This window comes from Mchenga conophoros, linkage group LG7 (assembly GCF_057382185.1).
Source record: "Mchenga conophoros isolate Kocher_MC1m ecotype Shallow Benthic linkage group LG7, M_conophoros_male_GT1.1, whole genome shotgun sequence".
Lineage (NCBI taxonomy): Eukaryota > Metazoa > Chordata > Actinopteri > Cichliformes > Cichlidae > Mchenga > Mchenga conophoros.
In genome coordinates, this window is record NC_140532.1 from 4,694,692 (window position 1) to 4,721,570 (window position 26,879).

Sequence of the window (26,879 nt, forward strand, 5' to 3'; positions counted from 1 at the left end):
ACTTGTCACTGAAGCCTTTAGTATAGGCTAAGTGAAACAAACACCGGCTATTAGTCTACTCAAAGCCCACATTAGCTTAGTCTACAACCAAACCACAAGGCACTGACAGGCTTTTGTTTCCCACTGATATTGGTTTATCCCACCTGCCCATCATCTGTGACTGTGGGACTGCCACAGAGACACGCAAACAGGGAATGGGAAAGATGTCTGTCATTCAAACTCACTGGGTGTGGCGAGCATTTTTGCTTTTTTTGGACATCAACTAGTCATCTATTACTAAATTATGTAGGCCATAATTTCAAGAAGTACTTAAAGGAAAACGACACAAAATGCTTAGTGCACTGAAATATATTGCTTTTGATCACGCTGAATGTCACGGATGAACTTTCTGCTGCAGAGCACAACACTCCTGTACAAGGACAGTTTCATCGATGCTCTCTCTTCTTTGTCTCAGACACTTTTAACTCAAGCCGGTTTCCACCGGTTAGGGTATCCTTACCTCACCGTCTGCCATCTCTCACTCTCTTCTTGGTCATGTTGCAGTATGATAAAGCGTCTTGTTGTGGCGGTTTAAGTAATAATAATAATTATTATAATAATAATGACCTGATGTGATGAGAATTATATTCATATTTGACAAGCCAAAACTGACCAGACATCGTTATAGTGACCACCCCATTTCCTCCTCCTTTATAGTTTTAATATGAGTAAGAGATGTGAGGTGTCTAGCTCAGAGACAGACACAGGAGCAGAGGGATGCGGGAAAATTGATAAAGGAAGGAAATGAAGTTAATAAATATAACAATATGAGAAGGCAATTTTCATGTCCAAATGCAAACACAGGGGTGCTGAAGTTATTGCAATTAAACCGATACACACATAAATTCCACCTCACAGCTTGGTATCAAATTATAAGATAATATCTGAACAACATTTCCATGAAAGTTATTTTCAGATGAAGACTTTTTTCTTGTTCTTGGTTTTCCCAGCACAGAAAAAACCCATTTCCCATTCATAAAAAACATTCAACACGTACACAAATTTACTCTTGACATACTTAGTGCTGATGGCATTTTATTTTGCACAAGGCATACTTTCAGTTAGTATCATTTACATCAGTTGATACTGCTGCACATCGGCTATATTAAGGCAGTTCTCCTGTAAAAACTACCACACAAGGAACCTGGCTACTGAGTTAGACTTTGCCATGGATTTAAATACACTTCATTAGTTTTTGCATTTGTTGCATCTTCCACCATGATTAGTCACCAACATGTGAACGGGCAGAAAACTGTTTCAAATTAGGATATATAAAGAACTGTTTCAATTTTGTGCTTGGGATATTTTCTATTACTTGTCATTGACTCGCATATTTTCAATGCAACTAGCATACAGTGTAAAAATACATTAAATCTCCTGACCACAAAAAATACCACAGTGGTACCAATATGGAAAACACACATAAAAGCATTATCTATGTAAGAAAAAAACACTAACAAAAGCAAAACAAAGTACACCGTTTCAATTTTTTTTCTCCTATCTTTGCTTCATTTTTGTGTATTTTGTTCTTTATTCCAGTCTCCAGTTTTCCGTGTCTTTCCAATACTGCTTTTCCCTCTTGCTCTAATATTCTCTGTCTTCTGATTATACTCTTGTATTTGCAGCTTATAGCGCTTGTTTTACCCTTCTTCTATCACCAGGTCTCTCCAAATTCCTGGATGTTCTCTTCATTGAGCCATTTGGACCACAACTGCCTTCCAAGCTCTGTCTTTGTCAAAATCCTGCAATGCTCCATTTGATGTTTGCTGCTGTGGAGGATGAAAAGGAAAGAAAATATTCAGAGGAATCAGGTGTTGAGCATGTAGTTCATTAATTGATACATATGCATTTACATGTGGTATACCTTGATGCTATACTCATCAGTAAATGTCTGTTGTTGTAAGTAGTGATATAGACAAGAGCAGGATTTGCACATATGGGTGTGTTTACCTGGCATACCTCACAGTAATGCATCTGGGTCTGAATGTTGTCATCACACTCTGGAGCTCCCATGCGAAGCTGACTTTTGTAGGTGGCACAGTGCACCACAGTGGCTGAAGTAAGAATTGCCTGCACCAGCAGCAGCACCATCAGAATCAGCAGCAATATGTCATAGGATTGCTGGGATACAAAGAGAGACAAGCACATATATGTGAAATTGGTGTAATTTTAAAAGTAATTTCTCATGATTTACTTCCCCAGCTCCTGTATTTTTGTTTTTAATGACACCAGAGCTAAGTGGATAACTCTTGAAAATACAAACACAACCATATATTTTCACTTCACTTTAGCCTCACTTTGGCTGTAGGCACATCATGCAGGAATATTTCAATAAAGCTGATCACACTGCAAGAGAGGAAGCCAGAGGCTGAAAAGAGCAGAGGAGACGTCACGCTGCTGATGGCAATCAACACCTCCACCTGAGAGATACAGGGTTGAGAGCAGAAAGAAGAAAGGCGGAAAAAAGAACACAAAAAGCCAGTAGAAAGAAGAAATAGATGTGGTATTTAGATGAAATTATACCTGCTCCAATGACATTTTGCACCCACGTGATTGCAAATAGCAGGAGGAAAAGGTTTAGATTGAAAACAAAGTCATAAAACACTGAAGTATATGAATTTCAAGTTTAAAACCAACTCCATGGTATAACAGCTTTACACTGTACTAATCTCACAGATCCTGCAGATATCAGATTATTGTACTCACCAGGCATTTGTTAGGGTATTCTGACACAACATGACTGGCAATAGCACTGGGGAAACACTGCAAATAATAACAGGTAATGTTATGCGATTGAGTTGCTCGTCAGTCATTTTAAACATACCTTATCATTCTGAGTGGCCACAAGTGCCTTAAAAAACAGTAAGCTTTATTAAGCCAACTTACAGCCACAAGGATCCAGAAAAATGTAACAGACAAGTAGGGACCAGGCAACAAAGCGTCCATGTTGAGCGCAATAATGCCTCCAAATACAGCCGAGATTCCTACAATCACTTCAATTACCTGTTGCAGACATCAGTTATGGATTAAAAGAAAAACATATACATATATAGGTTATATAGTTATACTTATTTATATGCAAGTTTACTCACAGAATATGCTTTAAGGAGCCGAGTGGGGAAGACTGCAGGTTTGATAATCACAGGCCTGTCGTATGACCCCGACTGGAGGATGGATAGAAAAATGAAAATTGTTTAGGATGAAAGAATGAAAGGGAACAAAAACAAACAAATAAACAAAAAACAAAAAAATCGCTCATGTAGACATGCATACACTCACACACCTTCCTGTGGCAGCAGCAGTCCTCTGCAGAGCGGGCTGACAGGATGACAGTGCTGGCCATCAACACCTCCAACAAGATCATCAGGATAAGGTTGAAGTTAATCTGAGAACAGACAGAACATGTTAGGGGGCGAGAACAGAGACGCAACTGCTAAAAGAGAAAACAAAATATAAAAGAATAACTCAAAATGTTTGTGTTTGTGCATCCAAAAGGACATGTAGTTTTCAATTCAGATGGATTTACATTGACAGCTGAGGGGTTCAAGACCAGCTTACAACCAAACCAAACCAGGCATGTGGTCGTCACAGCAAATGTTGACACATAGACCACTTGAAAATCTGACACCTTAAAGGAAACATGAGAGTCTAATTAGTATCGTGCTTCGGTAAAAGCTTCAATTAAAAACCATTAAGACATAATTATCTGTTTAGCCTTTGATGAGTTCATTGTTTACTCACTGCAACGTGTCTGTTCTTGGCAATAGCAAAACTAGCTATTGCTGCAGGGATGCCCTGTGAAGAATACCAACAAAAAGGAGCTGCTGTATTTATCTATGAAGACCATTACTGCCATTTTTGACATGACTCCTGTATAAAGAGTGTGAAAGATGCAGCAAGGTATGCTAGCTTTCAAAGCAATATCAGCATGTGATTAAAGTAACTGTGATGGTCACTTACAGAGCCCGCAGCACAGCGCAGGTAGTCCATGGCAACAGGAAACACATTTCCCAAGTACAGAGAGAAACCAGATGTGATGAGCAGACAGCCCTGAGGACACACCGACGCACACACACATACAGCCATGTATACACAATTAAAAGGGTCATAAATGCATTCAGCAGGTAAAACTGTGCAAGAATTCCTCTCTCATACACACGAGCCATTTGAGAAGTAACTAAGCCAACTGCATAATCCTGCCTGGTGCAACAGCCCCACCAAGACTCTTGCGTCCGGTGGGCAGGTGTCTGACTGATAAACACTAAATAATCACAACTGATATACCTGCAATTTACCAGAAATACATAGGTATGCTTCTAGTATGATCTGCGACAAAGTGGGTACTTTTTTTTGCAATAAACACAATTTGGTTTTAGTTTGAGCAACAATTTTCTGGCATGTAGCGTTTACAAGTATATATTAGATTTTATCATATACATTTGTGTAGTCAGCATGATCTTTTTCATTTTACAAAGTATTGGAGACTACTTTTAGTTAACCAAACTTCATTTCTATCTAGGGTAGTGTCTGTATAGTTCAGCTTCTTCCAATGTGCAGCAATTTACACACTGCAAAACTTTCCCCGCGTTGATCCTTGCATTGAGCTGGGTGTGTCTGCTCACACTTACACTATGTGCACAAGAGTATTGGGCCACATCTCTTAATCACTGAACTCAATAATAATATGGGGCTGGGCTTTGGCTCCCTTCCAGTTCCAGTGCAGAGAAGTCTTGATGCTTACCATGACAATTATGTGCATCTCACTTCATGGGAAAGGCCCTTTTATGTTCCAGCATGACTGTGCTAGGTGAGCTTGCTGTGCAAGAGCGTGACTGGCCTTACCTCAACCCCACAGAACACCTTTGGGAAGAACTATAAGGGAGATTTTCAGCCAGGTCATCTATTCCAGCATTAGTGTCCAACCTAAATGATCTTTTGGATGAATGGGCAAAAATTTCCACAGCCAGATTTTCTATGTAAAAGGCTTCTCAGAAGAGTGGAAGGTATTATAGTTGCTAAAGAAGGGGCAAAGTCCTTAAAATGCCTACAGATTTAGAATGGGATGTCCTAAAAGAGCTTTTAGGCGGTCCAATATTTTTGTCTAAATAGTGTAACACAATACACATGCCCAAAATTGATCTGCTAACATTTTAATTATTGAAACAACCCCATCATGGTGTTCTTTCCTTGTGGAAGCACAAAACAGGATTTCTTGTTGCCACTTCTCACTCAAAATTTCAAGATTGGGGCTACTCAAAAAAAGAAATCACCCCAAACTTTAAATCTGTGTGTTATGGACTAAATAGAAAAATCCTGTAGTGTGCTTTCGTTGCTTCCCCTGACTGTCTTTCCTCTCACCCCTATGAGGACACTGTAGAGCCAGGCCCTGTAGCTGAAGCAGGGGTGCTTTAGGGGCTCCGGCTGGGCCAGCTGCAGGTCACTGGCCCTCACGTCCACTGTGTAGCTGTCCCGTTCAGACCTATCCCGCTCCCCTCGGTCTGGCCTTCTCTCAGCTCCCCGGTCACCCCGTCGTCCCAGTGTCCCATTTCCTCTCTCCAGAGTGGGCATGTGGGTGTAGGTGAACTCCTCTCTGGCCGACAGCTCTTCGCGCTGCATTGTTAAAGTGGCTGGTGGCTTGCTTCAGTAGCAGGGCGAAAAGTATGGAGTGAAGAAAACACCCTGTGGGAAAGAATGAAAAAACAAAAAACAATATCACATTCCAAACAAGGACAAGCTCTTCGTCTTCTCATCATGTTTCTCTTTACGATCGTTCCTTTCAACAAGAGGTCCAGTAATTGTAAAAAGTGATGATGGCAATCGGAGCTCTCAGATCGGAGCTTTCAGGGGAAAATCAATTAAAATCACATTAAATAAAGAGAAAGTATGCCATTAGGCTACTAATCATGCAGTGTAACAAAAACACCCCACACCCCTCCCCTTGTTTCTGTCGGTTCAAGCCAAGAGAACTTACTCTACATTCCACTGCTTCTTTTTTGCTTGTCTGAACTCACCTACTGTTGTTTGTCTCGCAAAGTCTTCCCAGTTATTTTCCAGGAAATGTATCCTTCAAGAACTGGAATCATATAACCACAAAGAAGACAGTTTGTCTTTGCTCGAAGCTCCTTCTGCTCCCCATCTCTCTCCCTCGCAACTTGCAGCCTCTTGCACCCCCACTCTCCTCCTCTTTTCCTTTTCCTCTCTTTCTTTCCCGTTACACGGCGTTACTCAGAAACAGTTCTGAAAAGTTTTTTGAACCCATCAAAGCGTGGAGCTAAAACACATGGCTCTTGTGCTGCCAGCCTACTTTGTGCCAAAGAGAGAGCGGCTGTGCATGACAACAAGGGGAGGATGAAGGGGCTCGCACTGGGGGCAGAGTTAGAAGGGCAAACACCCTCTTTACCCTCCTTTTTGCCCATGCAGCCACACATGCACATCAAGGCACTCACAAAACTGAACAATAGGCCTTCAGAACTGAGCACATAAGAAATTTAGAAAGTCACATTCATAGCAAGTAGAAATTCGCACAAGTGCAGAATCAAACTGTTGTTTTTTGCCTACAGTTAAGTGCGTCCCCCTGTTGTGTCCCCCCTCACAACTTCCCTCTGTGTTACTTAGTGTTTCACTGCACTTCACAGCCCACTAAATTAAGATGCCCAGCAGTGCTTTAGAAAAGAGGCGACAGAGACATTTCCATGGCCTAATCACATGGTCCCTTGTGTGACACGGCTAATCTGATGATGGATCATTTCTGCTCCATATAAGAATCTCTTAATGACTCATTAAGGACTAAATCCAATTGGATAACAACATTTTGTGGGTGTGTGTTAATTGTGTCCGTGTTTAAATGTCTACATATGTGAGCACCTCGGGATTCCTTTCAGTCTTTAACACAGCCAAGCATTCTCAGTTCAACATTGTTCCTTGGTGGTGGTAACCATGGCGACTCCTTAACAACTGCTGTCACCACAGCCCTTGCCATTCCCTGCCCAAAACACAACACACATGCGCACACACACACACACACACACACACACACACACACACACACACACACACACACACACACACACTGCAAATACCATGACCACTCAGAGAGCATTTTGAAACTGCCCTTGGAGAAGGCAGAGGGTTGGGAAAACACTGATTGAATGAGACACAAATCAATATCCAAATATTAATATAACAAATCAAAACAGAGTATTATGCTACTCGTGATATTTATGTCCAATGAAGATAAATTAATGTCAGTATTAGGTTTGGAGGGTGGCATGAAAAAGCAGCTACTCTAATGGCACTGCTATTGTCTTGACAGTAATTTTAAATGGATGCATGTCTGCAACAAACGCTTTTAGCCTTTTTTGTAGAAGTGTAAACTTTAAAAGAACAAACTATCGGTTCACTCTAAAAGCCTTTGTTTCTCTTGTTCCTCTTGACTTTTAGGGATATACTTAAGTCTAACAAATTTTTCCACTCTGATTAGCATCTGCCTGCTTCCCACTCTAACTCCATTCTACACCACAGACTACTATGACATTTCAAGCACATCTGACCAGTGCTTAAATTTGCACATAACAATCATTCCCAAACCTCAGACTGCCACTGCCCGAGTTTGAAATGCAAATATCTTCTGCAGCCCACCCAAGTCTTTACTCGTGACTGATGTTGAACTTGATTCTCCATCAACAGCTTTAGATTAAGATTCAGGTTAAGATCCAAGAGGATTAAGGTTTACAATAGTTTACTTGTTAAATTATCCCATATGGAAAAGAAATAGTAAAAACTTATAAAAGACTTGTATAAGATGTGGCCTATTTCATATAGTGAATCATATAAGGCTTATATGATTTACTCATGAAAGTGTCCACTTTCTCATTACTTTCATATATTGTTTTAATAAGAATCCAAAACATACAAGTTTCATTTATATAATATTTCAAGGGATCTTATATCTGTTTTCACTCTTGTATGCTTTTCATACAAGTTTCACACAAGACAGATACAAACTTTATAAGATTTATATATATCTTTTCCATATGGGATATGTCCCTGTCTACTAAATCTTTTTACATTTTGTAATAAATGAGTATTTCAGTTAACTGATTTTGTTTTAAACGTATTTTTATCCTTCTGTATATTATTGTATACTACTATTCTTATTATATATATTGTATATCTTATTCCTCTGTCTCTCTTGCTACATTGAGCATGTGTATGACAAAAGAATTTCCCTCGGGATAAATACAGTTCTTCTTATCTTATCTTATCTTTTTTTAAACGTCTGCAATTTTTAGGGCCCACCTGCAGTATCTTCATGGCCCATGAGGTGGTGACTGCTCACACTTTGGTTAACACTGGTCTGAAAAATACAACAGAATGGGTGTTCTAGAAATGCTCTAGAAATTTGAAAAACAGTTTCTAATACACAATAATGTATTTTCTTTACCATATTTCCTATTTTCATAACATATTTGATAGCATATAGCTGGACTGTCTTTATTAAAATAAACTTTATTACTCTAGAAATAACAGAGACCATGTTTATTTCAGGAACAGTACTCAAGACCAAGTTGGATGTAGTGATGGTAAATGTGATTCTTTTTACTGAATTGAGTTTGAATGAGTCACTAACCAAAGTGAATCGGGATTTTTGGGTCATTTGAGTCACTGAGTCAGTTGACCAGAGAGTGCAAAAAAATGTACATTTTCACTCAAACTTAATTTGTTTCTCTTTTCATGTAAATCCTACTGCTAAGATGAGTGATTGAAAAAGAAAAACAACTATTTTTATAGAGCAAAAAAAAAAAAAGATTTCTAAAGGGAACATTTATTTTATTTATTTTTATTTTATTAGTATTTTCCCCAAATGTGTCAAATATGTTTTCTCATCTAAATGTCCACTGAGCTGTTCCTTAACATTGTTTGACAACCAAGAAGAAGAAGAAGAAGGGAGGGAGGGGTGAGGGAGGGGGTGAGTGAGTGAGTGAGTGATTGTTTATGCTACGATTCAGCCCACATTGCCCCATCGTCTGCAAAAAGTGAAAACCCCATTCCACCCTCTATGTGGAACACATCATTAATCAGCAGTGAAAACAATAGTCTAACTATGCTTCCTTGTGGCGTTCCATTTTCTATTGGCAAACTCTCCGAATAACTCCTCCCAATCCTTACTATTATTCGTCGGCCTTCCAAAAAATCCTTAACCCCTCTGAACATTCAACCATTTATACCCATTTCCCTCATTTTTATCAACAGACCTTCCCTCCACATCATATCATACGCTTTCTCTATATCAAAAAAGACCGCCAGCACACTCTCCTTATTCACTTGTGCCTTCCTTATCTCATGTTCCACTCTGATACTGAGCCAAATATCCTTTCTTTTCTACATAGAACACTGTCAAAGGAGCTTGCAAAGAAAAGCGTCTGGACTTCTTTAAGTTGCTTGAAGACGTTTCACCTCTCATCCGAGAAGCTTCTTCAGTTCTAAGGTCAAATGGTGGAGAGTCCCAGATATAAACCTAGTGGGGGTAACCCCCCACAGAGGGACAAAAGGACCCCTGATGATCCTCTAATCGCCTGAGCCAAGGTGGGAAACTGGGCGTGGGTCCCAATCAGCCAGAGTTTCGGGTGTGTTCATTGTGAAACCTGGCCCCACCTTATCATGCGAATTCCTGAGGTCAGATGGCCCAGGATGTGAGTGGGCGTTAAGGCGTCTGGGAAGGGAACTCAAAACTGGATTATAGATGGCAGAGAGTTGGTGTCGTAAACCCCCGCCTCTGTTCAAAGATGGTCGCTCACAGTGGACATAGATGGTTCACCCGAAAGACAAAACGCCAAGACACAAACTTAACAATGTGGTGTATGCTGTACAGTGCAGCGAGGAATGCCCAGACCTCTACATTGGAGAGACCAAACAGCCACTTCACAAGCGCTTGGCACAACACAGAAGAGCCACCTCCACAGGACAAGACTCAGCAGTCCATCTGCATCTTAAGGATAAAGGACACTCTTTCGAGGATGCCAATGTTCACATTTTGGACAGAGAGGACAGATGGTTTGAAAGAGGAGTGAAAGAATCCATCTATGTCCACTGTGAGCGACCATCTTTGAACAGAGGCGGGGGTTTACGACACCAACTCTCTGCCATCTATAATCCAGTTTTGAGATCCTTCCCAGACGCCTTAACGCCCACTCACATCCTGGGCCATCTGACCTCAGGAATTCGCATGATAAGGTGGGGCCAGGTTTCACAATGAACACACCCGAAACTCTGGCTGATTGGGACCCACACCCAGTTTCACACCTTGGCTCAGGCGATTAGAGGATCATCAGGGGTCCTTTTGTCCCTCTGTGGGGGGTTACCCCCACTAGGTTTATATCTGGGACTCTCCACCATTTGACCTTAGAACTGAAGAAGCTTCTCGGATGAGAGGTGAAACGTCTTCAAGCAACTTAAAGAAGTCCAGACGCTTTTCTTTGCAAGCTCCTTTGACTACGATGACCTGGATGACTGAGAGCCTTCACAGACATACATAGAACACTAATCTTTCATTTATCATTCTCTCCATTATTTTGCAGACGTTGGGTGTTAATGCTATTGGTCTGTAGTTTCCTGGTTTCGTATCTTCTTTCCCTGGTTTACGTATTGGTATTATCACTGCCTCCTTCCAGCTTTGTGGCAACTTCCCCAGGGCTATTTCCGTCAACAACCTCCATTTTAGACCCACCTACAGACACATGACTGGACAGGCGCCAAATGCAGTAAATTTGGTCCCATGTGGGTTTTGGCCCTGCAACTTCTGATTGGTTGAAGTGAGTGAACAGGGCATAATTTCTGTGACCCTATTGGCTCAAACAATCAAAAAGGAGTGTCAATCATGCTAATTGGCCAAAAGAAACCAAAGTTACAGCCCCTCAGATTTTAAAGGGCCAGAGGCCAATTAAACTCTCCATGCACATGGCAGAAAAGGCCCTTTGCCATGTAAATGCGTGGTTAATTCTTCAAAAATACATATTGAAAAAACAAGCATTTTTAGGCCTCTTAGTAAAATTAATTAATTTCTGCTCTTTAATACCTAAAGAATTAAACTGACATAGTGTCCAATGTGTGCCAAAATTTGACATTTTTATACAATGTCTGGATATTCATGTATTGACAGTGCTGTAATTTTTCACTGCTTCACTTTAGAAACATAAATCTTTGCACAGATTATGTTTATATGTTGGTTACTGAATTTCTGGAATTAAATGTGATTTGAGGCATATTTTTAAAAGGGTTATATGCTAAAAAATAAATAAAAAAATTAGGCGAGGATAAGATCTACTTACTTTTTCTGTGTTCAGTCCCAGTAACTTTGACACAGTAATATCTGCTGCAATATTTATACTTCTGATGAAATTTCACAAGTGTTAGCTTTATTTTGATACCAAGATTGTATACACAGAGTCTGTAATTGCAGAGAAATAATCAATTAATTTTGGGCATTTCATTTTCGAGCAGGAAGCTCAGAAACCTCTTTGGGGCTTAAGAGGTTTTAAAGTTTTTTGGCCCTCAGGGATACCACTGACCTGGGGGTGACTCAAATATGTACAGCCAGCATTTAAAGTGCTGTGAAAACAGAAGCATGGTGCTTATAAACCTCACATTAGCAAATTAATTGGATGGGTTCCAATAGGTTGGCAGCTGGTGCTGTAATGGTTGGCACTGTTGTATTGAAGTCCTGTGGCCTTTCCTGCGTGCAGTTTGCATGTTCTCCCTTTGACTTTATGATTCTCAATGTTTCCTCCCATAATCCAAAGACAAGTATATTAGGTTGATTGGAATGTGACCCTGAAATGTTGTCTTTTTTTTAACAGTTACAAATTTTCCAAGGTGTAGTGCACTGCATGCAGTGTATGAACATTAATTTACATTTTACAGTCAGCTGAGAGACTCCATGAATTAAGCGTGTTGTGAGGAATTAACATGTTTTGTGTGTGTCTTTTCATTTATTTGCACATGTGTTTGTGATGCCACATTAAACTGCCTACCAGCTGCGATCTAACCTTCTAGGCGTGGAGAACAAAATACTAACAGGGGAACCTTTAAATTTTACATCTGACAGAATTATAGATGTCCCCATGCTCAGATTTTTAGGCCAGAGACCACATCAAATAAATCTGAAAGCAAATACATAGATATTAATCTTTATAGAGGAAAGATCACACACATACAAGTAATGCGGTTTCACAATCCTTGGAGAACATTTGATATCGTAACGTTCTCAGTTTTAGGACTAAACAGACCCAAAGCCTCTTGCACACACAATGATGACACCATGTGACCACAACACATTTATAGTGACCCATGCTGAGGACGAAGGTAGTGTGGAAACAGGTCCTCAATGTAATCGTCCAACAGTTCAAACATAAAAACAAGTCACTCCTCTGACATGCAACATTTAAGCATAGATATTTAAAAGATGAGCTTTTTGTTTTTACAGCAATACAGTAACAGTAAGACACATGAGAAAACATCTGTGGATATATACATTAACTTACATTATCAATAGCTCTGTTTTTATGAACAATATTTACAGAGTTACGGTAAAAGAACAAGTCCTCTTTCCCACCAAGTTGCCTAAAGTCACGTGCTTCAGTCACATTACAGCTGGTTGTCTTGTTTGGCTTTAGGGATTAATCATCTCAGGTCTACAGTAAGTGACTGACAAATATACAAATGAACTTGTCTGTACAGGGGCCACATGTGTAGGCAAATAAAAACGTGAGGCTGAACTTCCTTCCTCATATCCAGGGATAAACTGATGGCTTATCACATTATGCTGATGTTGTTTATTACCTCATTACATCGGTTGAATGTTCTCCTCTGAGTTTCTGTAGCCTCAGCTGATCCTGATCAGTTTGACATGTAACAGAGTGTAACACTACTTAGCTGATAGATTTTTGCTGAATAAGGGACACAGTTACAGTCATATATGTTATTGGCAAGTTGTGGCATAATACTGTACAGCTATCGTATGAATGTCATGTTAGTAGACATGTATCAACAAGGCAAACAGACAGACAGATGTGTTAACCATCTGTGCTAACAAGAAGCATTTTAGCAACTGATGAGCGTCATGGAGAGCAAGATCACGACACCTGATTTCACCTCGAAATCATTCATCGCTCAGATGCATATAAATATAATGTCACAGTTCTGATTGCTCTCTGCTAAATCTTCTTAGTTTCTGGGTTTAGGAAACTCAGAAGTTCAGACAATTGATCCCTTGGAGGAGGACAGGTGGATGGACTGGATGCGAATAGCTAAGGTTTTCTCCAAGTCTCGCAGGATGTCACAGCCGGGGCTGTCGGGTGGTGCGTCATACAGCAGCTGTTTGAAGGGCTCCAACTCAATCAGGATTACCATATTCTTCAGAAAGTAACCCTCTATATAGGATGCTAGATCTGGAGCATCGAGAAACTGAAGGACAGGGAGAATATATATATCAACTTTTTCAGAATATCACTGATTTTACGTCACTTGAGCACCACTGCAACACCGCAAAATGCTTCACAGCACAGCATTAATTTTTTACCTTGGTGTGATTGTAGATCTCAACACAAGTGTCTGTGTTGATGTTCTTAGAGCAGATAATCTCACAATGCCTTTGCAGCGCCTCCAACTGGAAAAACTTTGCTGCTGACAGAAGCTGAAAAAACAACAACAAAACAACTCAAAATTCAAGTTCAAATTGTAGTTTTTTTATTTAACTAAAAAGAAATGATGATAGACATGTTTATGATCCGTTACTCAAGACACTAATGATCTAACCTCCATAACATCAGTGTTCCTGATGTGCAGAGCTTCTGTCCCTCCACAGTACAGATACTGCATGACAAGCTGATAAGATAAGATCCATAATTTACAGAGTGCACATAGAAAAGAAAACACAACATATATATTTAAAGGAACATGTGGCTAACATTTACTTACAATGTCTACCTTATCAAAACATAATAACACTACCTGAAATATTTGAAATTTGACATTGCTGATTTCAATGCATGTGTTTTCACCACATGGTCTGTTAGCTAGAAGAGTTTTGAATCTGTAGAGAATGATAAAGAGACAAAAGGAGAGAAATATCACGGGTTGGTTAACTTGGTCATGTTTTAAGAACTCACTGAATGGAAATAAACACTACTAACATACAACAGCAGGGAGAATACACAAGAGTGGAGACCAAATTAACTGCCATTCTATTACTTCTTTCTATAATATTGTAATTTGCCTTATGTGCCTTTACTTATACCCTACTTTGGTATAAATAAATAAAATAAAATAGAGTTAAAAATCCCTTCAAGATTACAGAAGAAGAAAAAAAGACTAGAGATTCACCTGATAAAGTTCAAAACATCAGAACTCACAAACACATTAAATCAAAAGTATTTTGCTATATTAAAAACAAGTCAGAGTTGGGGTAATCGTATTTAGCAGGACCTTAGGGTTACAAAATATACTGTGTAAACATTCAACATGTGCATTTTAAAGGCAGAGGTTTAAATACCTGTTGGAAGCTGTGAAAAGCAGAACTTTGTGGGCGTAAAAAGGTTTCCCCTCCACCAAAAAGGTCACATCAGACATTTCTTTATTGTTCAGGAAGTGGGGATCTGAAAGACACATGACCAGAAAAACTTTATGTTTTTCTGATTTTCATAAAAAGAGCAAATGGAGTGTTCAACCTAGCCTTGTCACTCGTTCTACACCCAGTTCAGCTCCATGCAGTTGATTGTATTAATAATAATAATAATAATAATAATACATTTTGTTTGAGGGCGCCTTTCAGAAACCCAAGGTCACCTTACAAAAAACACAATTGATAAAAGGAACAGTAGTCATAAAATACATAAAATAAGTTAAAATTACAAAACAGAGGGTGACAACAGATAAAATCAGCATTAAAGCGAATAAGCCAGTTTAAACAGATGTGTTTTGAGCTGTGTCTTAAATACGGAGAGGGAGTCAATATTTCTTAGTGCAGGAGGAAGAGAGTTCCAGAGCCGGGGAGCAGAGCGACTGAAAGCTCTGTTCCCCATAGTAATAAGCAGTGTTGGTCAAGTTACTTGAAAAAAGTAATCAGTAACTAATTACTGATTACTTCCCCAAAAAAGTAATCCCGTTACTTTACTGATTACTTATTTTCAAAAGTAATTAATTACTTAGTTACTTAGTTACTTTTTTAAAAACACGATTTACAACCTGAATAGGTTATAAAGCGATAGATCTTTCAGCCCAATTCTACTTTTTCTGCATAATCCATCATACAAAATGTAATCAAATGGAAAAGTCTCTTTTTAAAACTTGTTTTATTAGTTTTAATCTTTTAACTTTATGCATCAAGCAAAAAATGTAATTATATGCAACATTCTCTGACTTGAAGAAATTTGTTTTAAACCTTTTAAACCTATTTTCTGCACATTCCAGCACATAATTTTTTTTGTGTGTGTGTGTTTACACTCAGTCTTTCAAATAGATGCAAGTAAAACACAGCAGAAAATAAATAAAGTCAAAGACTCAGCGGTCCTGTTGCTCTATTTTCACCTGTAAAGCAGGAGTAGGGTAGGCGGAGGTTTACCCTGGTGCAGGTGTGCCGCAGCGGTCAGTGGAAGAATCTGCGAGTTTCTCTGTGAGTTTCCCATTACGTCGTAGCTACTTGGTGCTTGCTTGGAAGTTTAGGGGGGTTTTTTCGCTGTAAAAAGAAGTTTTCTTCCCACGCACAAGGGACACTAATGTTTTTGTCACTTTTTATGGAATCAAACTCAAAGTAAGGTCAGTACTTCCACGCTTTAAATGCTGCACGCTCATACTCTCTCCCGCACTCGATATATCACTTACACCCCCGGAGAGCAGTCATTTCGGGGTAGTACCTTAGACCCCCGCGGAGTCATCATTTTGCGTTTCTACCTTTAAAAGCCGGAGAGCAGTCAAATGCTGGAAGTGGAAGCTAAATTGGCTAGTCATTCATATGTATATTGGGTCGTTACCTAGGAATTCTGGAGGGAGGGGATTGGGGGAGAAATCAACACACATGAGTCTAGGTCCTTTGTTGCTGACATTTATTGATAAAAACAGTAGTTTCATTTCATGTTATTTCCTTTTTCATTTCAAGCAAGGAAGTGGATGTAGTTAGTAAGTAAGATATTTCAGACATTATTCTGACACAGAGGAGGAGATACTGGAATTATAATTAGTATCTATGCATGCATTTGTGATTTTGTTTGACCTTCCCATTGCTCACAATTTGAATTTGTTCACACTGCAGATGAGTGTCTCAGTCCCCAAACAAGCTCTCTTTTTCGGTGGAGAAGCAGTCTCCTCATCCGCAGTGAGTGTGGAGAAATCAACACACATGAGTCTAGGTCCTTTGTTGCTGACATTTATTGATAAAAACAGTAGTTTCATTTCATGTTATTTCCTTTTTCATTTCAAGCAAGGAAGTGGATGTAGTTAGTAAGTAAGATATTTCAGACATTATTCTGACACAGAGGAGGAGATACTGGAATTATAATTAGTATCTATGCATGCATTTGTGATTTTGTTTGACCTTCCCATTGCTTACAGTACAAAAAACCAACCATTTGTACACATATGTACTAATAATAATAAAAAGTGAGTGCAACACTGCAACCCATCACCCCGTCGTTCAGTGGTCGTTGATCAGTGGTCCATTGTGGCACCATTCAGAGCACTGGTACAATAGTACCAGCAAGATATGGGAAGACATTGCAAATGTACTTGGATTTTAGGTTGCAAGCCACCCAAAACTTGATCCCAAACTTGTCAGGTTTACTTGCAAACACTTGGAGTGTTTCAGTATGCCATCTTAGGGAGAACTCAACACACATGTAGGTCCTTTGTTGCTGACATTTATTGATGAAAATAGAAAAAAAACCAACCGTTTGTACACATGTTTACAAATAATAACAAAAATTGAGTGAGTACATTACAACATTTTCAGCAATCACTCACAATCCTGGCACTGCCACGGTATCTGTCGCCTGCATTTACCACATGTGTACCTGTAGCAGTGAACACATCGCACAGTGGCCTGATTTTTTTTGCATCTGTGTTTGACCTGACACGTGGCCCTTTTTCCAGGGCTCGGTGTGGAGGGTTGTGTCCGAAGCAACTGTTCTTTTCTTTCCTTCTTCGCAGCTACATGAGAGTGAGCCAATTCGGTTGCAAGGGCTACCAGGAAGTCCACCCGTCTTTCCTTCGTCCCGGTGCATTCTTGATACAGCACATGTGCATTCAGTGCTGCCATGTCAATCATGTTATAAAACACGGCAACTGGCCAGCGCCGTGTTCCTTTGCGGACAGTGTACTCCCGAACCATCTGGTCCATCACATCCACGCCACACTTTGTCTTGTTGTAAAGGGTGACAGTGTTTGGCTTCCTTTTGGTAGTGTTTTCGGTCTGAACCACGCTGTGCATGCTGCTAAGAATATATACTGTCTTCTTCCGTTTGGCCGCATACGCCGTCAGCGTGGCAGCAGAGGTTGAAAACACCTAAGAAATAAGATAAATTGTTAATTCCATAGCCCTTTTACACACAATGAAACACATAAACATAGAACCACAAAAGACCTGCAACATACCTGAGTGGTGAATTCATTGCGATCTGTCTGTCTAGTGGATTGAGGAATTTCCCTGCGAATCTTGTTGACTGTGCCGAGGATGGTGGTTTTCCGTCTAAGAAGTTTTTGCGCAAGTGAAAGCGATGTGAAAAAATTGTCAGTGGTAACATTTCTGCCCTTGTCCAGGAATGGTTCCATCAGCCTCATAACTACATTTTCGGAAAGTCTCTCCCCAGTGGGACGATTGGGGTCCTTGCCAAGATATGGGAAGACATTGCAAATGTACTTGGATTTTAGGTCGCAAGCCACCCAAAACTTGATCCCAAACTTGTCCGGTTTACTGGCAATATACTGCAGGAAACTGCACCGAGTTTTTGATGGGAAAAGCTGTTCATCAACGGTGATATGTAGACCAGGGTTGTAGCACGTGATGCAGTTGGTGACAAATGATCCCCACACACTGGAAATTGCTGCGAACTTATCAGTCTTTGCTCGATCACAGCGGGTGGACTTGTCATCAAAGCGTAGGTGTTGCATGATGTCTTGGAAGCGGTTTCGTGCCATAGTTCCAATTATCTGTGGGTTTCCCAGGTTTGCTGACCAGCAGTCATTTACAGATGGAACCCTGTAAACCCCCCGCAAGATGACAATAGCAATAAATGCCATTAGTTCAGGGAGGTCCATGAACCAACAAACATGCTCCGTTTGCTGTGCATGTTGAATAGTCCATTCTTGAATGCTACGAAGCATGTCAAGAGTGATGAAACACAGGAAGCTCTGAAGGCGACTCAAGATACTTCTCCTGGCCTTAGCCGTTGGCTCTCCATCTGCAGCGTACGGTTCTATAGGGGTGAAAGGGAGACGGGTCCCCACATGTTCTTCACGCCACACTGTGCCATCTTTCGCTGTCTCAGTCCCCAAACAAGCTCTCTTTTTCGGTGGAGAAGCAGTCTCCTCATCTGCAGTGTGAACAAATTCAAATTGTGAGCAATGGGAAGGTCAAACAAAATCACAAATGCATGCATAGATACTAATTATAATTCCAGTATCTCCTCCTCTGTGTCAGAATAATGTCTGAAATATCTTACTTACTAACTACATCCACTTCCTTGCTTGAAATGAAAAAGGAAATAACATGAAATGAAACTAACCGGAAGACTGATCAGACAGCTCTGAGTCCGAATCCGGCTGAACTTCTAGGTCTTCTCCATCCGAGTCACAAGGGTCGACTTCCGCCAGGATCATTTCCAACGCCTGCTGGGTGGTGAGTCTTCTCTGCATTTTCTTTCCTTGGAGAGGAGGTCCGTACACCACAGGATTCTTCAGGGCAATGAAGGGTTAGGCTAAGTGCAGTGAGATTGTATCATATATATACCCTTGATCACAATTGATCAGTGGGGTCAGGTCACACTGATCAGCGGGGTCACACCCCCGTCGTTCAGTGGTCGTTGATCAGTGGTGCCACAATGGACCACAGAACGACGGGGTGACGGGTTTCCTGCAGTATATTGCAAGTAAGCCTGACAAGTTTGGGATCAAGTTTTGGGTGGCTTGCAACCTAAAATCCAAGTACATTTGCAATGTCTTCCCATATCTTGCTGGTACTATTGTACCAGTGCTCTGAATGGTGCCACAATGGACCACTGATCAACGACGGGGGTGTGACCACATAACAATGCAACCCGTCACCCCGTCGTTCAGTGGTCGTTGATCAGTGGTGCCACAATGGACCACAGAACGACGGGGTGACGGGTTTCCTGCAGTATATTGCAAGTAAGCCTGACAAGTTTGGGATCAAGTTTTGGGTGGCTTGCAACCTAAAATCCAAGTACATTTGCAATGTCTTCCCATATCTTGCTGGTACTATTGTACCAGTGCTCTGAATGGTGCCACAATGGACCACTGATCAACGACCACTGAACGACGGGGTGATGGGTTGCAGTGTTGCACTCACTTTTTATTATTATTAGTACATATGTGTACAAATGGTTGGTTTTTTGTACTGTAAGCAATGGGAAGGTCAAACAAAATCACAAATGCATGCATAGATACTAATTATAATTCCAGTATCTCCTCCTCTGTGTCAGAATAATGTCTGAAATATCTTACTTACTAACTACATCCACTTCCTTGCTTGAAATGAAAAAGGAAATAACATGAAATGAAACTACTGTTTTTATCAATAAATGTCAGCAACAAAGGACCTAGACTCATGTGTGTTGATTTCTCCACACTCACTGCGGATGAGGAGACTGCTTCTCCACCGAAAAAGAGAGCTTGTTTGGGGACTGAGACACTCATCTGCAGTGTGAACAAATTCAAATTGTGAGCAATGGGAAGGTCAAACAAAATCACAAATGCATGCATAGATACTAATTATAATTCCAGTATCTCCTCCTCTGTGTCAGAATAATGTCTGAAATATCTTACTTACTAACTACATCCACTTCCTTGCTTGAAATGAAAAAGGAAATAACATGAAATGAAACTACTGTTTTTATCAATAAATGTCAGCAACAAAGGACCTAGACTCATGTGTGTTGATTTCTCCCCCAATCCCCTCCCTCCAGAATTCCTAGGTAACGACCCAATATACATATGAATGACTAGCCAATTTAGCTTCCACTTCCAGCATTTGACTGCTCTCCGGCTTTTAAAGGTAGAAACGCAAAATGATGACTCCGCGGGGGTCTCAGGTAGAAGCCTTCTTGACTTGACTGCTCTCCGGCTTTTAAAGGTAGAACGGTAGAAGCTGGGAATTCCAGTGATATGATCCATTGTTGATCTGCACACAGCTGTTGTCACGAGCGTCGCACTCGCTTACGTCACTGTCATGAGACATTCTCGCAAAAAAATCATGGTTTTAGTAACGCAGCGTTCCTACGGGAAAGTAACGGTAATCTAATTACCGTTTTTTGCCATAGTAATCACTTACTTTACTCGTTACTTGAAAAAAGTAATTGGATTACAGTAACGCATTACTGCCCATCTCTGGTAATAAGGTGTGAGGACGGAAAGGTAAGATGAATAGCAGATGATGATCTGAGAGGGCGGGAAACAGTGGCAATATGGAGCAGGTCACACAAATATGAAGGAGCAGATTTATGGATACATTTGAACGTGAGAAGTAAGATTTTAAAGTTTATCCTGGCTTCTATGGGCAAACAGTGAAGCTGCTGAAGAACTGCGGTAATATGAGCACTTAACGGAGTGCAAGTTATGACCCAAGCTGCAGAATTTTGAAGAAGTTGGAGTTTATGAACTCCAATTTCAGGTCAAAATTCTGCAGCTCGGAATTTTGACCTGAAAAGTTCTATTCCAGTTTCTGAACACTAGATGGTGTCGTGCACACTTTCTAATCTGCATTTACTAGTAAGGGCAGACTAAAAAAGACAAGACAAATGATTCTGATGCTCCTGCTGCGTGCCTGTATGTATGTGAATACACTTTAATAATTAAATGAAATGATGAAGAAATATGCTCACCCAAACGTGATGACTGCTTCTTCTTGATCTCTGCCAGTTTGGGGATGGGGTAAGGGCCGTAACACTGAGTGAAGATCGCAGCCAACTGCTGGCTGATCACTTCATTCTGACAAAACACAGACAGAGTGACAGAAGAGGGTAAGCAGAGCTCACCTTGGATGCATCATGCTAAGCCAGCATCCAGGAGTCTATGTTATGTAAGAGCATAAGCACATACTGCACGGCGCGCCTCTCCCACACAAACAGCCCCGACGCAAATACCAAGAGAGGTTAAACTTCTGCAGCCTTACCAGGCTTAGCATCCACTTCATTCAAGCAGTCGTTCCAGTAAAACTTGTATTTATGGATATTTCACACATTACAAGGGGATCAGATAGATATCAGACTTATTTTTCACACCCACACGTCCTTAGAGGTTGCTGTGGTGGGAAATACAGCGACAGGCTGAGCTACTGTAGGAGTGAGATTAAGAGGAAAAGACAGGAGATTTTCTTACCCTTCTAAACTTTTCACTTGTGTGTGTGCAGAGGCAAAGTGAAGGTAAGGCATGCTACAGCACAAGCCTCATGTGTGCAGTCATCCTGCTTGAATGCAACAAACTTCTAACAAATAAGTATTTCTGCATTGTCTTCAAAATTTTCTATGCTGACAAGAGAGATATACAGATATACATTTAATCAACGTTATCTAAAATGAACTAAACACTAAGAGGCTGAATGAATGCTTCAGAGGAACATGGCAACAGAGTGTCTGGTACAGAAAAGACAAACGGCCTGTACCTTGATGTCTGTGGACCTCAAGGTGATGCAAGCAGAGCCTCTCTCAGAGATGAGGGCCAGTGGCCCGAGCCATACATCAACCAAGACAGAAACAAGGACTGACACTGCAGCAATCCAGCGAAGCATAGCATGTTTGGAGTGTACGAGTATATGAGTATGTGCGTGTGTGCATGTGAGAGAGGTATGCTGCTGGTATCAGACCCATGCACGTGAGTCTCTGTGGCTCTGCTTGTGTATTTCAGTTATATGAGTGTATGCACACTCACACTCTGAAACTGTGCAGTGTTTTTTTTCTCATATCAGCAATGACAGCTAACCTATCATGCCATCAGGGCATTATCAAGATTAAGTCACAGCAGACAAAGCTAAGATGAGTGCCAGAACAAGGACAACAATGAGCTGGGTGAACTCTAACATTGCCTACCAAGGGATCCTAAGCTGAAGTAATGAGACGAGGGCCTAATATGATAAACTGCAACAGAGAGGAACGGGCGTCTATCAGAAATCATTATCATTTTACGTAATAGATATTGAGTAAGCCACTGGGGCTCTGTCGGTCACCGTGAAGCTAATGACCTGACTATGTAATAGCATTACTACAAAAAAAGAGGAGGACATGACTGTGGTTTAGTGAAGAGCAGACACTTAAGAGGATGGAGACTAAAGTGTAGCTCTGAAGAAAATGTTCTTACTTTTACGGTAATGATCCAATATGTCGTGACACTTGCCTGTGTTTTATGTTAACAGGAAACACACACAGGGCAGTACCTTGCTGGCTCTGAGGATCTGGAACATAAGAGGCAGGCCATGCGTAATGAGCTCCTCGGTGTACTCCTCTTCCTCAATGCAGCTGAACTCTTTCAGAAGACCCTGGATCAGAGGTCGGCGGTGCTGATGGAAACATGTGCGCAGAGACTCCAGCCAAGTGTGCAAAGTCCATGGGACTCCTAAGTTTCACAAGTACACCAATATGAAATACATTTCATACAATATAAGATACTGTAGAAGTCGCATGCATGCATTTCCAGAAAACCCACCAAGACTCCGTATATCTATGGTGATGTCTACATGCCCATGTTCAGCACTGTGGTACATGGCTTCCTTCAGAGCTTTAAGTTTGGCTTTTCCAGTTCTGATCAGATCCATCTGAGACATGCTTCTGCCTTCCAGCTCTGAGCCTTCTGCGAGAATCTCTTCCAATGACAAGACATCTCCTTTCCCTTTCTCTGTGTGGGACAACAGCTTGCGAAACACATTTCTACAAATCAAAAAAGGCAAAAGAACAAAAGCAGAGAAAAAAACTGCGATTAGACTGAACGGATTTCAGGACTCTATTTGACTGATTTTTTTTTACCAAAAATAAGTTTGCATCTCCGGCCCTGAATCAGAAGTGGGCTAGATTTTTTTATTTAAATGGAAGGACTTAAACATGATATGATAGTAATTGGGGGTCGTTACTGTTGTAGTCTGCTGGCAAGTTAAAATAAATCAATGGAAATAGCTGCATTTTGATGAATGGGAGAACGAGTCCATAAGAAGAAACAAAAACCCAGAGGGTTTATACAAAGAGCTTTATATTTGTGGCATGTAAAGTATACTATATTCAGTGGTAAACAGCAATTACACACATGGGCTTTTATACAATTTCATGCAAAATATAAATAAAGGTGCTTTTAGTTTTAAAATCCAAAAATACAGCTGTCTAGCCTGAAAAATAACTAGCAAAAACCAAAAACAAACAAAAAAACTGCTGGTTTTGACATAATGCTATATTTTACAGGTCTATATTTCAGAATGATTTCCACCTACTTTGCAAGAACAACCACATAATTTGACACAAAATGAAGTGGAAACATATCATTCAAATGGAAAATTCTCTGCTAATTACAATTTTTGCTTACTGGCAGCAAGAAAGACAAAGACACAAAAACAGAGACCGTTTATACAGATAAGCTCGTAAAGCAAAGTACTAACAGAAACTATTCTGGATCGATTATTAAAAGACAATACAGTATTGTACAGAGTACACTGTTTGCAGTGTAACCCTGTCAGTTTTGCCATTTTGTTAAGCCAAACTTTTAAAATAGTTTTGGAGAGTTTTAAGTCTTAACAATACTTTGAAAACAACAGAAAGACAACAGGAGGTTACTCATGCAGGAAACTGAAGACCTGTGGTGCTAATTTTACAGACATCCTCTAAGGAAGTTGTGTTTGTACATAAATAAGAGTACACAGTACACAGTGCTTGTATGTTTGCTGTTGAAGGGAACATGAATGCATTCGTCACCTACCTGTGCCCATGTGCTGCTGCCAGGCTATAGGAGTTCATATCGCCTTGTGGTGCAGTAGAAATTCCATTGCGGTACATAGTTCCCACCATGGGGTCAGCGCCTCGCTCCAGCAGCAAACTCACCAGCTCAAAGTTACCTGCACATGAAAAATGACTGGCTCAGTTAAACACGCACACACACACGGAAATAATAAGATTAAACGAAAATGAGACCGAGAGAAAGATGAGAGAGAAGCACACGTTTCATCATTTGTTCCACATTCATGGCTCTATTTGTCTTTATTCTTCCAGCCCCCAGGAGAAGCAAGCTTCTAAACTTGTAATTCAGCCACTGATCATGCTGACACTCAGGTGTTGTTATCAGCTGAGTATAGATGGCCAGCTGCTGCTGACAGCATGGTGTGATACAGTTGGGCAGGAAGATGGGAGTCCTGCTGTGTCTTAGTACCTGCAGCAGCAGCCAGCTGCAGCGGTGTCTCCGTGTAGTTCTCCATCCCATCCTGCAGGGAGCCTTCCACGTTGGCTTTGGCATCCAGCAGCAGCTGCAGGTGAGGATGCAGGTGAGCATGATTGACAAAGAGAGAGAGACAAAGAAGAAGACAAGAGAGCAGAGTGAGGGGGAGAGGAAGAGTCATTTGCTAATGAGTCTAATTTGATGTCAGGATGGTTAGTTTAAAACTGGCTAGTTTAAAACACTGCCTATTATTTTACCTCTTTAAAACAGAAGTGCTAATTTTGGAGAAATAAACTAAATAGATGAAAGTCAAATGTATGATCGTCAATTTTGGCCAACTTTAAGCTTAGTTTTCTTTTTGTCTGCATGTTAAAGGTTGCTAATTTTCCATTAGTTTCTTTATTTTCACATTACAAAATTGTACAAATATGTATATATATATATATATATATATATATATATATATATATATATATATATATATATATATATATATATATAATGTAATAGGAAGCGAAACTACAACCAAAAAAGCTGGAAAAACTCAATTACAGACAATCCAGGAACTGAATCCTTTTTTCTTGAATATTTTAAATACATACAGACAATGTTTCCACACCTAAAGACATGTTCCTAACTTTACCGTATGTAGGCTGTTTCAGCGATATAAAAGAAACCTGGCTGCTGCAGCAAAATCTGTTACTGTCGGCCCAAATTCTGCTTTAGCAAGCTCTGAAGGCTTGAAAGATTTAGCGCCTGGCACATACACTTATGGGATGCTGTTATAGGTTCTTTGAGGCACTCTTCAAGTGTCTTTCAGTACCTCTTCCCCAAAAACCAGAGAACACACAGAAATGTGCAGGTTGCCTGTTATATTTCTAGCCATTTTAAGATGTGTATGATTATAATAAGAATTGAACCAGCCTACATTCAGGACCCTTTCATTCCAGTCCAGTTTAACTTTACTTTATCAACATTCAGATAATTCACCTGTACTATACTTCTAGGAAGACTTATTTTCAGCGAAAGTAAACTGCTCTTCAAGTTCTTCATATAAACAGATCCTATCAGAAATAAACAGAAGACTTAAAATGACACTGACTGCAGGATATTTGATGATAATAAATTAATTTCATTAAAATTGTTCATTTATTTATTTATTTTTAATGAGATAATGATCTAGACCATCTCCTTAATGAAAGATATTTCATGAATTTGTTACATTTTAATGGTAATACTTTCTATGACTTTACACCAAATTGACTCTTTTTTAACTTCAGGGTTTCAGTTTTCTGATGCCCTCAAAGACCAAACTGTAGCACTACCAAAACATTTTCCGCTGGACTTTAATGATTCAAAATCAGATCCCTCAGAGGGCAAACAGAAATAGTTAAATGAGTTCGATAACAATTAGGCTGCTGTGTTTCCATTTTCCACTTGCTAAACTCAGTTTGATCCATTTGCTCAAAAGTGCAAATTGACTGGAGGTAGCCATGTGCTGACCTAAAGCATGGCTGCACAATTGCCCTCTTTAAATGTGTAAAGCTCATGTTGTATATATTTAGCAACTAGGTCATTTTCACAAATGGAAAATAAAGAGAGAAAGAGAGAGAGAGAGGAGAAAACTCTTAGTGGAGAGCAGTCATCATCACCACTGAGAAGCTTTGATGACAGAAATGGCAATGATGACCAACCATGAGCTGAAGCACAACAAAAGGTCACGATGAGAGAATCACAGGTGAGAAAGAATGTCACTACCTGCACCACAGGCACATGTCCGTGTAACACAGCGAAAGTGAGGGGCGTCGCCTGCCGTGTTTCGGGAAAGACTGAGGGGTGCTTGTGCACTGAGTTTGGCACCTGGGGAAGGGACACAGGTAGGTGGGTTGGGTAGGTAGGAGGGACAAAGGTGAGGGAGAGAGATACGAAGCCATTAAATCTACTGCATGGCCTACGAGGCACAAGACAAGCAGCTGAAGGGAGGGGAGAAGGGGAGAGAGCAAGCTCTACAGGAGAAACTAGAGTAATTAACCAGGAATCGTGGGGCTGCAGAGGACATCCCGCCACTGTGTTTGCCTCCTAATGAACACGATGAATTGATCTGTCTAGTTAGGCCTTGTCCTAATGGTTCCACCCTCACTTTTCACCCTCTGCTTTGGCTTTTTCTGACAGCGCTCTGAATTGACCTCTCCCAGGCTCAGCTCGTTGGCCAG

At 40.5% G+C, this 26,879-nt stretch overlaps 2 protein-coding genes across 7 annotated transcripts in view; both read right to left on the minus strand.

The window, feature by feature from the left end:
- Nucleotides 1-1,057: 1,057 nt before the first annotated feature.
- mlc1 (modulator of VRAC current 1) lies at nucleotides 1,058-6,367 on the minus strand. Of its 3 annotated transcripts, none has more exons than XM_085281648.1 (12): nucleotides 6,051-6,367; nucleotides 5,398-5,718; nucleotides 4,000-4,089; nucleotides 3,781-3,834; nucleotides 3,566-3,667; nucleotides 3,323-3,424; nucleotides 3,132-3,203; nucleotides 2,926-3,042; nucleotides 2,746-2,802; nucleotides 2,337-2,459; nucleotides 1,999-2,160; nucleotides 1,058-1,805 (listed from the first exon to the last, which is right to left on the minus strand). In XM_085281648.1, exons 2-12 carry the CDS (start codon nucleotides 5,653-5,655, stop codon nucleotides 1,728-1,730), a joined length of 1,215 nt encoding a protein of 404 aa, XP_085137774.1. In that variant the 5' UTR covers nucleotides 5,656-5,718; nucleotides 6,051-6,367; the 3' UTR covers nucleotides 1,058-1,727. The 3 variants fall into 3 exon arrangements, with proteins under 3 accessions (XP_085137774.1, XP_085137772.1, XP_085137773.1); XM_085281646.1 differs by having other exon boundaries at nucleotides 1,058-1,808; nucleotides 1,990-2,160; XM_085281647.1 differs by having other exon boundaries at nucleotides 1,058-1,808; nucleotides 6,051-6,364.
- A 5,841-nt stretch (nucleotides 6,368-12,208) lies between these two features.
- Nucleotides 12,209-26,879, minus strand: part of abtb3b (ankyrin repeat and BTB domain containing 3b) — an 80,382-nt gene continuing 65,711 nt past the window's right edge. Inside the window, exons 7-17 of one of the 4 annotated variants that reach the window (XM_085281649.1) lie at nucleotides 26,425-26,526; nucleotides 24,661-24,754; nucleotides 24,214-24,349; nucleotides 22,960-23,180; nucleotides 22,691-22,869; nucleotides 21,144-21,249; nucleotides 14,588-14,690; nucleotides 14,047-14,128; nucleotides 13,852-13,920; nucleotides 13,616-13,729; nucleotides 12,209-13,500 (exon numbers count right to left, since the gene is read on the minus strand). In XM_085281649.1, the coding sequence (XP_085137775.1) occupies nucleotides 13,291-13,500; nucleotides 13,616-13,729; nucleotides 13,852-13,920; nucleotides 14,047-14,128; nucleotides 14,588-14,690; nucleotides 21,144-21,249; nucleotides 22,691-22,869; nucleotides 22,960-23,180; nucleotides 24,214-24,349; nucleotides 24,661-24,754; nucleotides 26,425-26,526 (1,416 nt within the window). In that variant the 3' untranslated portion in view covers nucleotides 12,209-13,290. Of the gene's footprint in view, nucleotides 13,501-13,615; nucleotides 13,730-13,851; nucleotides 13,921-14,046; nucleotides 14,129-14,587; nucleotides 14,691-18,950; nucleotides 19,002-19,639; nucleotides 19,960-21,143; nucleotides 21,250-22,690; nucleotides 22,870-22,959; nucleotides 23,181-24,213; nucleotides 24,350-24,660; nucleotides 24,755-26,424; nucleotides 26,527-26,879 lie in introns of those variants that run through there. The other 3 variants (XM_085281650.1, XM_085281652.1, XM_085281651.1) reach the window with 3 other exon arrangements.

Excerpts from the sequence above, each read along its gene's own strand:
- mlc1 (XM_085281646.1), bottom strand. The coding sequence starts at position 5,655 with ATGCAGCGCGAAGAGCTGTCGGCCAGAGAGGAGTTCACCTACACCCAC. Across the intron at positions 3,043-3,131 it reads GGCTCCTTAAAGCATATTCT|GTAATTGAAGTGATTGTAGG; the intron begins GTGAGTAAACTT and ends TGTCTGCAACAG. Across the intron at positions 1,809-1,989 it reads ATTACTGTGAGGTATGCCAG|CAGCAAACATCAAATGGAGC; the intron begins GTAAACACACCC and ends CATCCTCCACAG.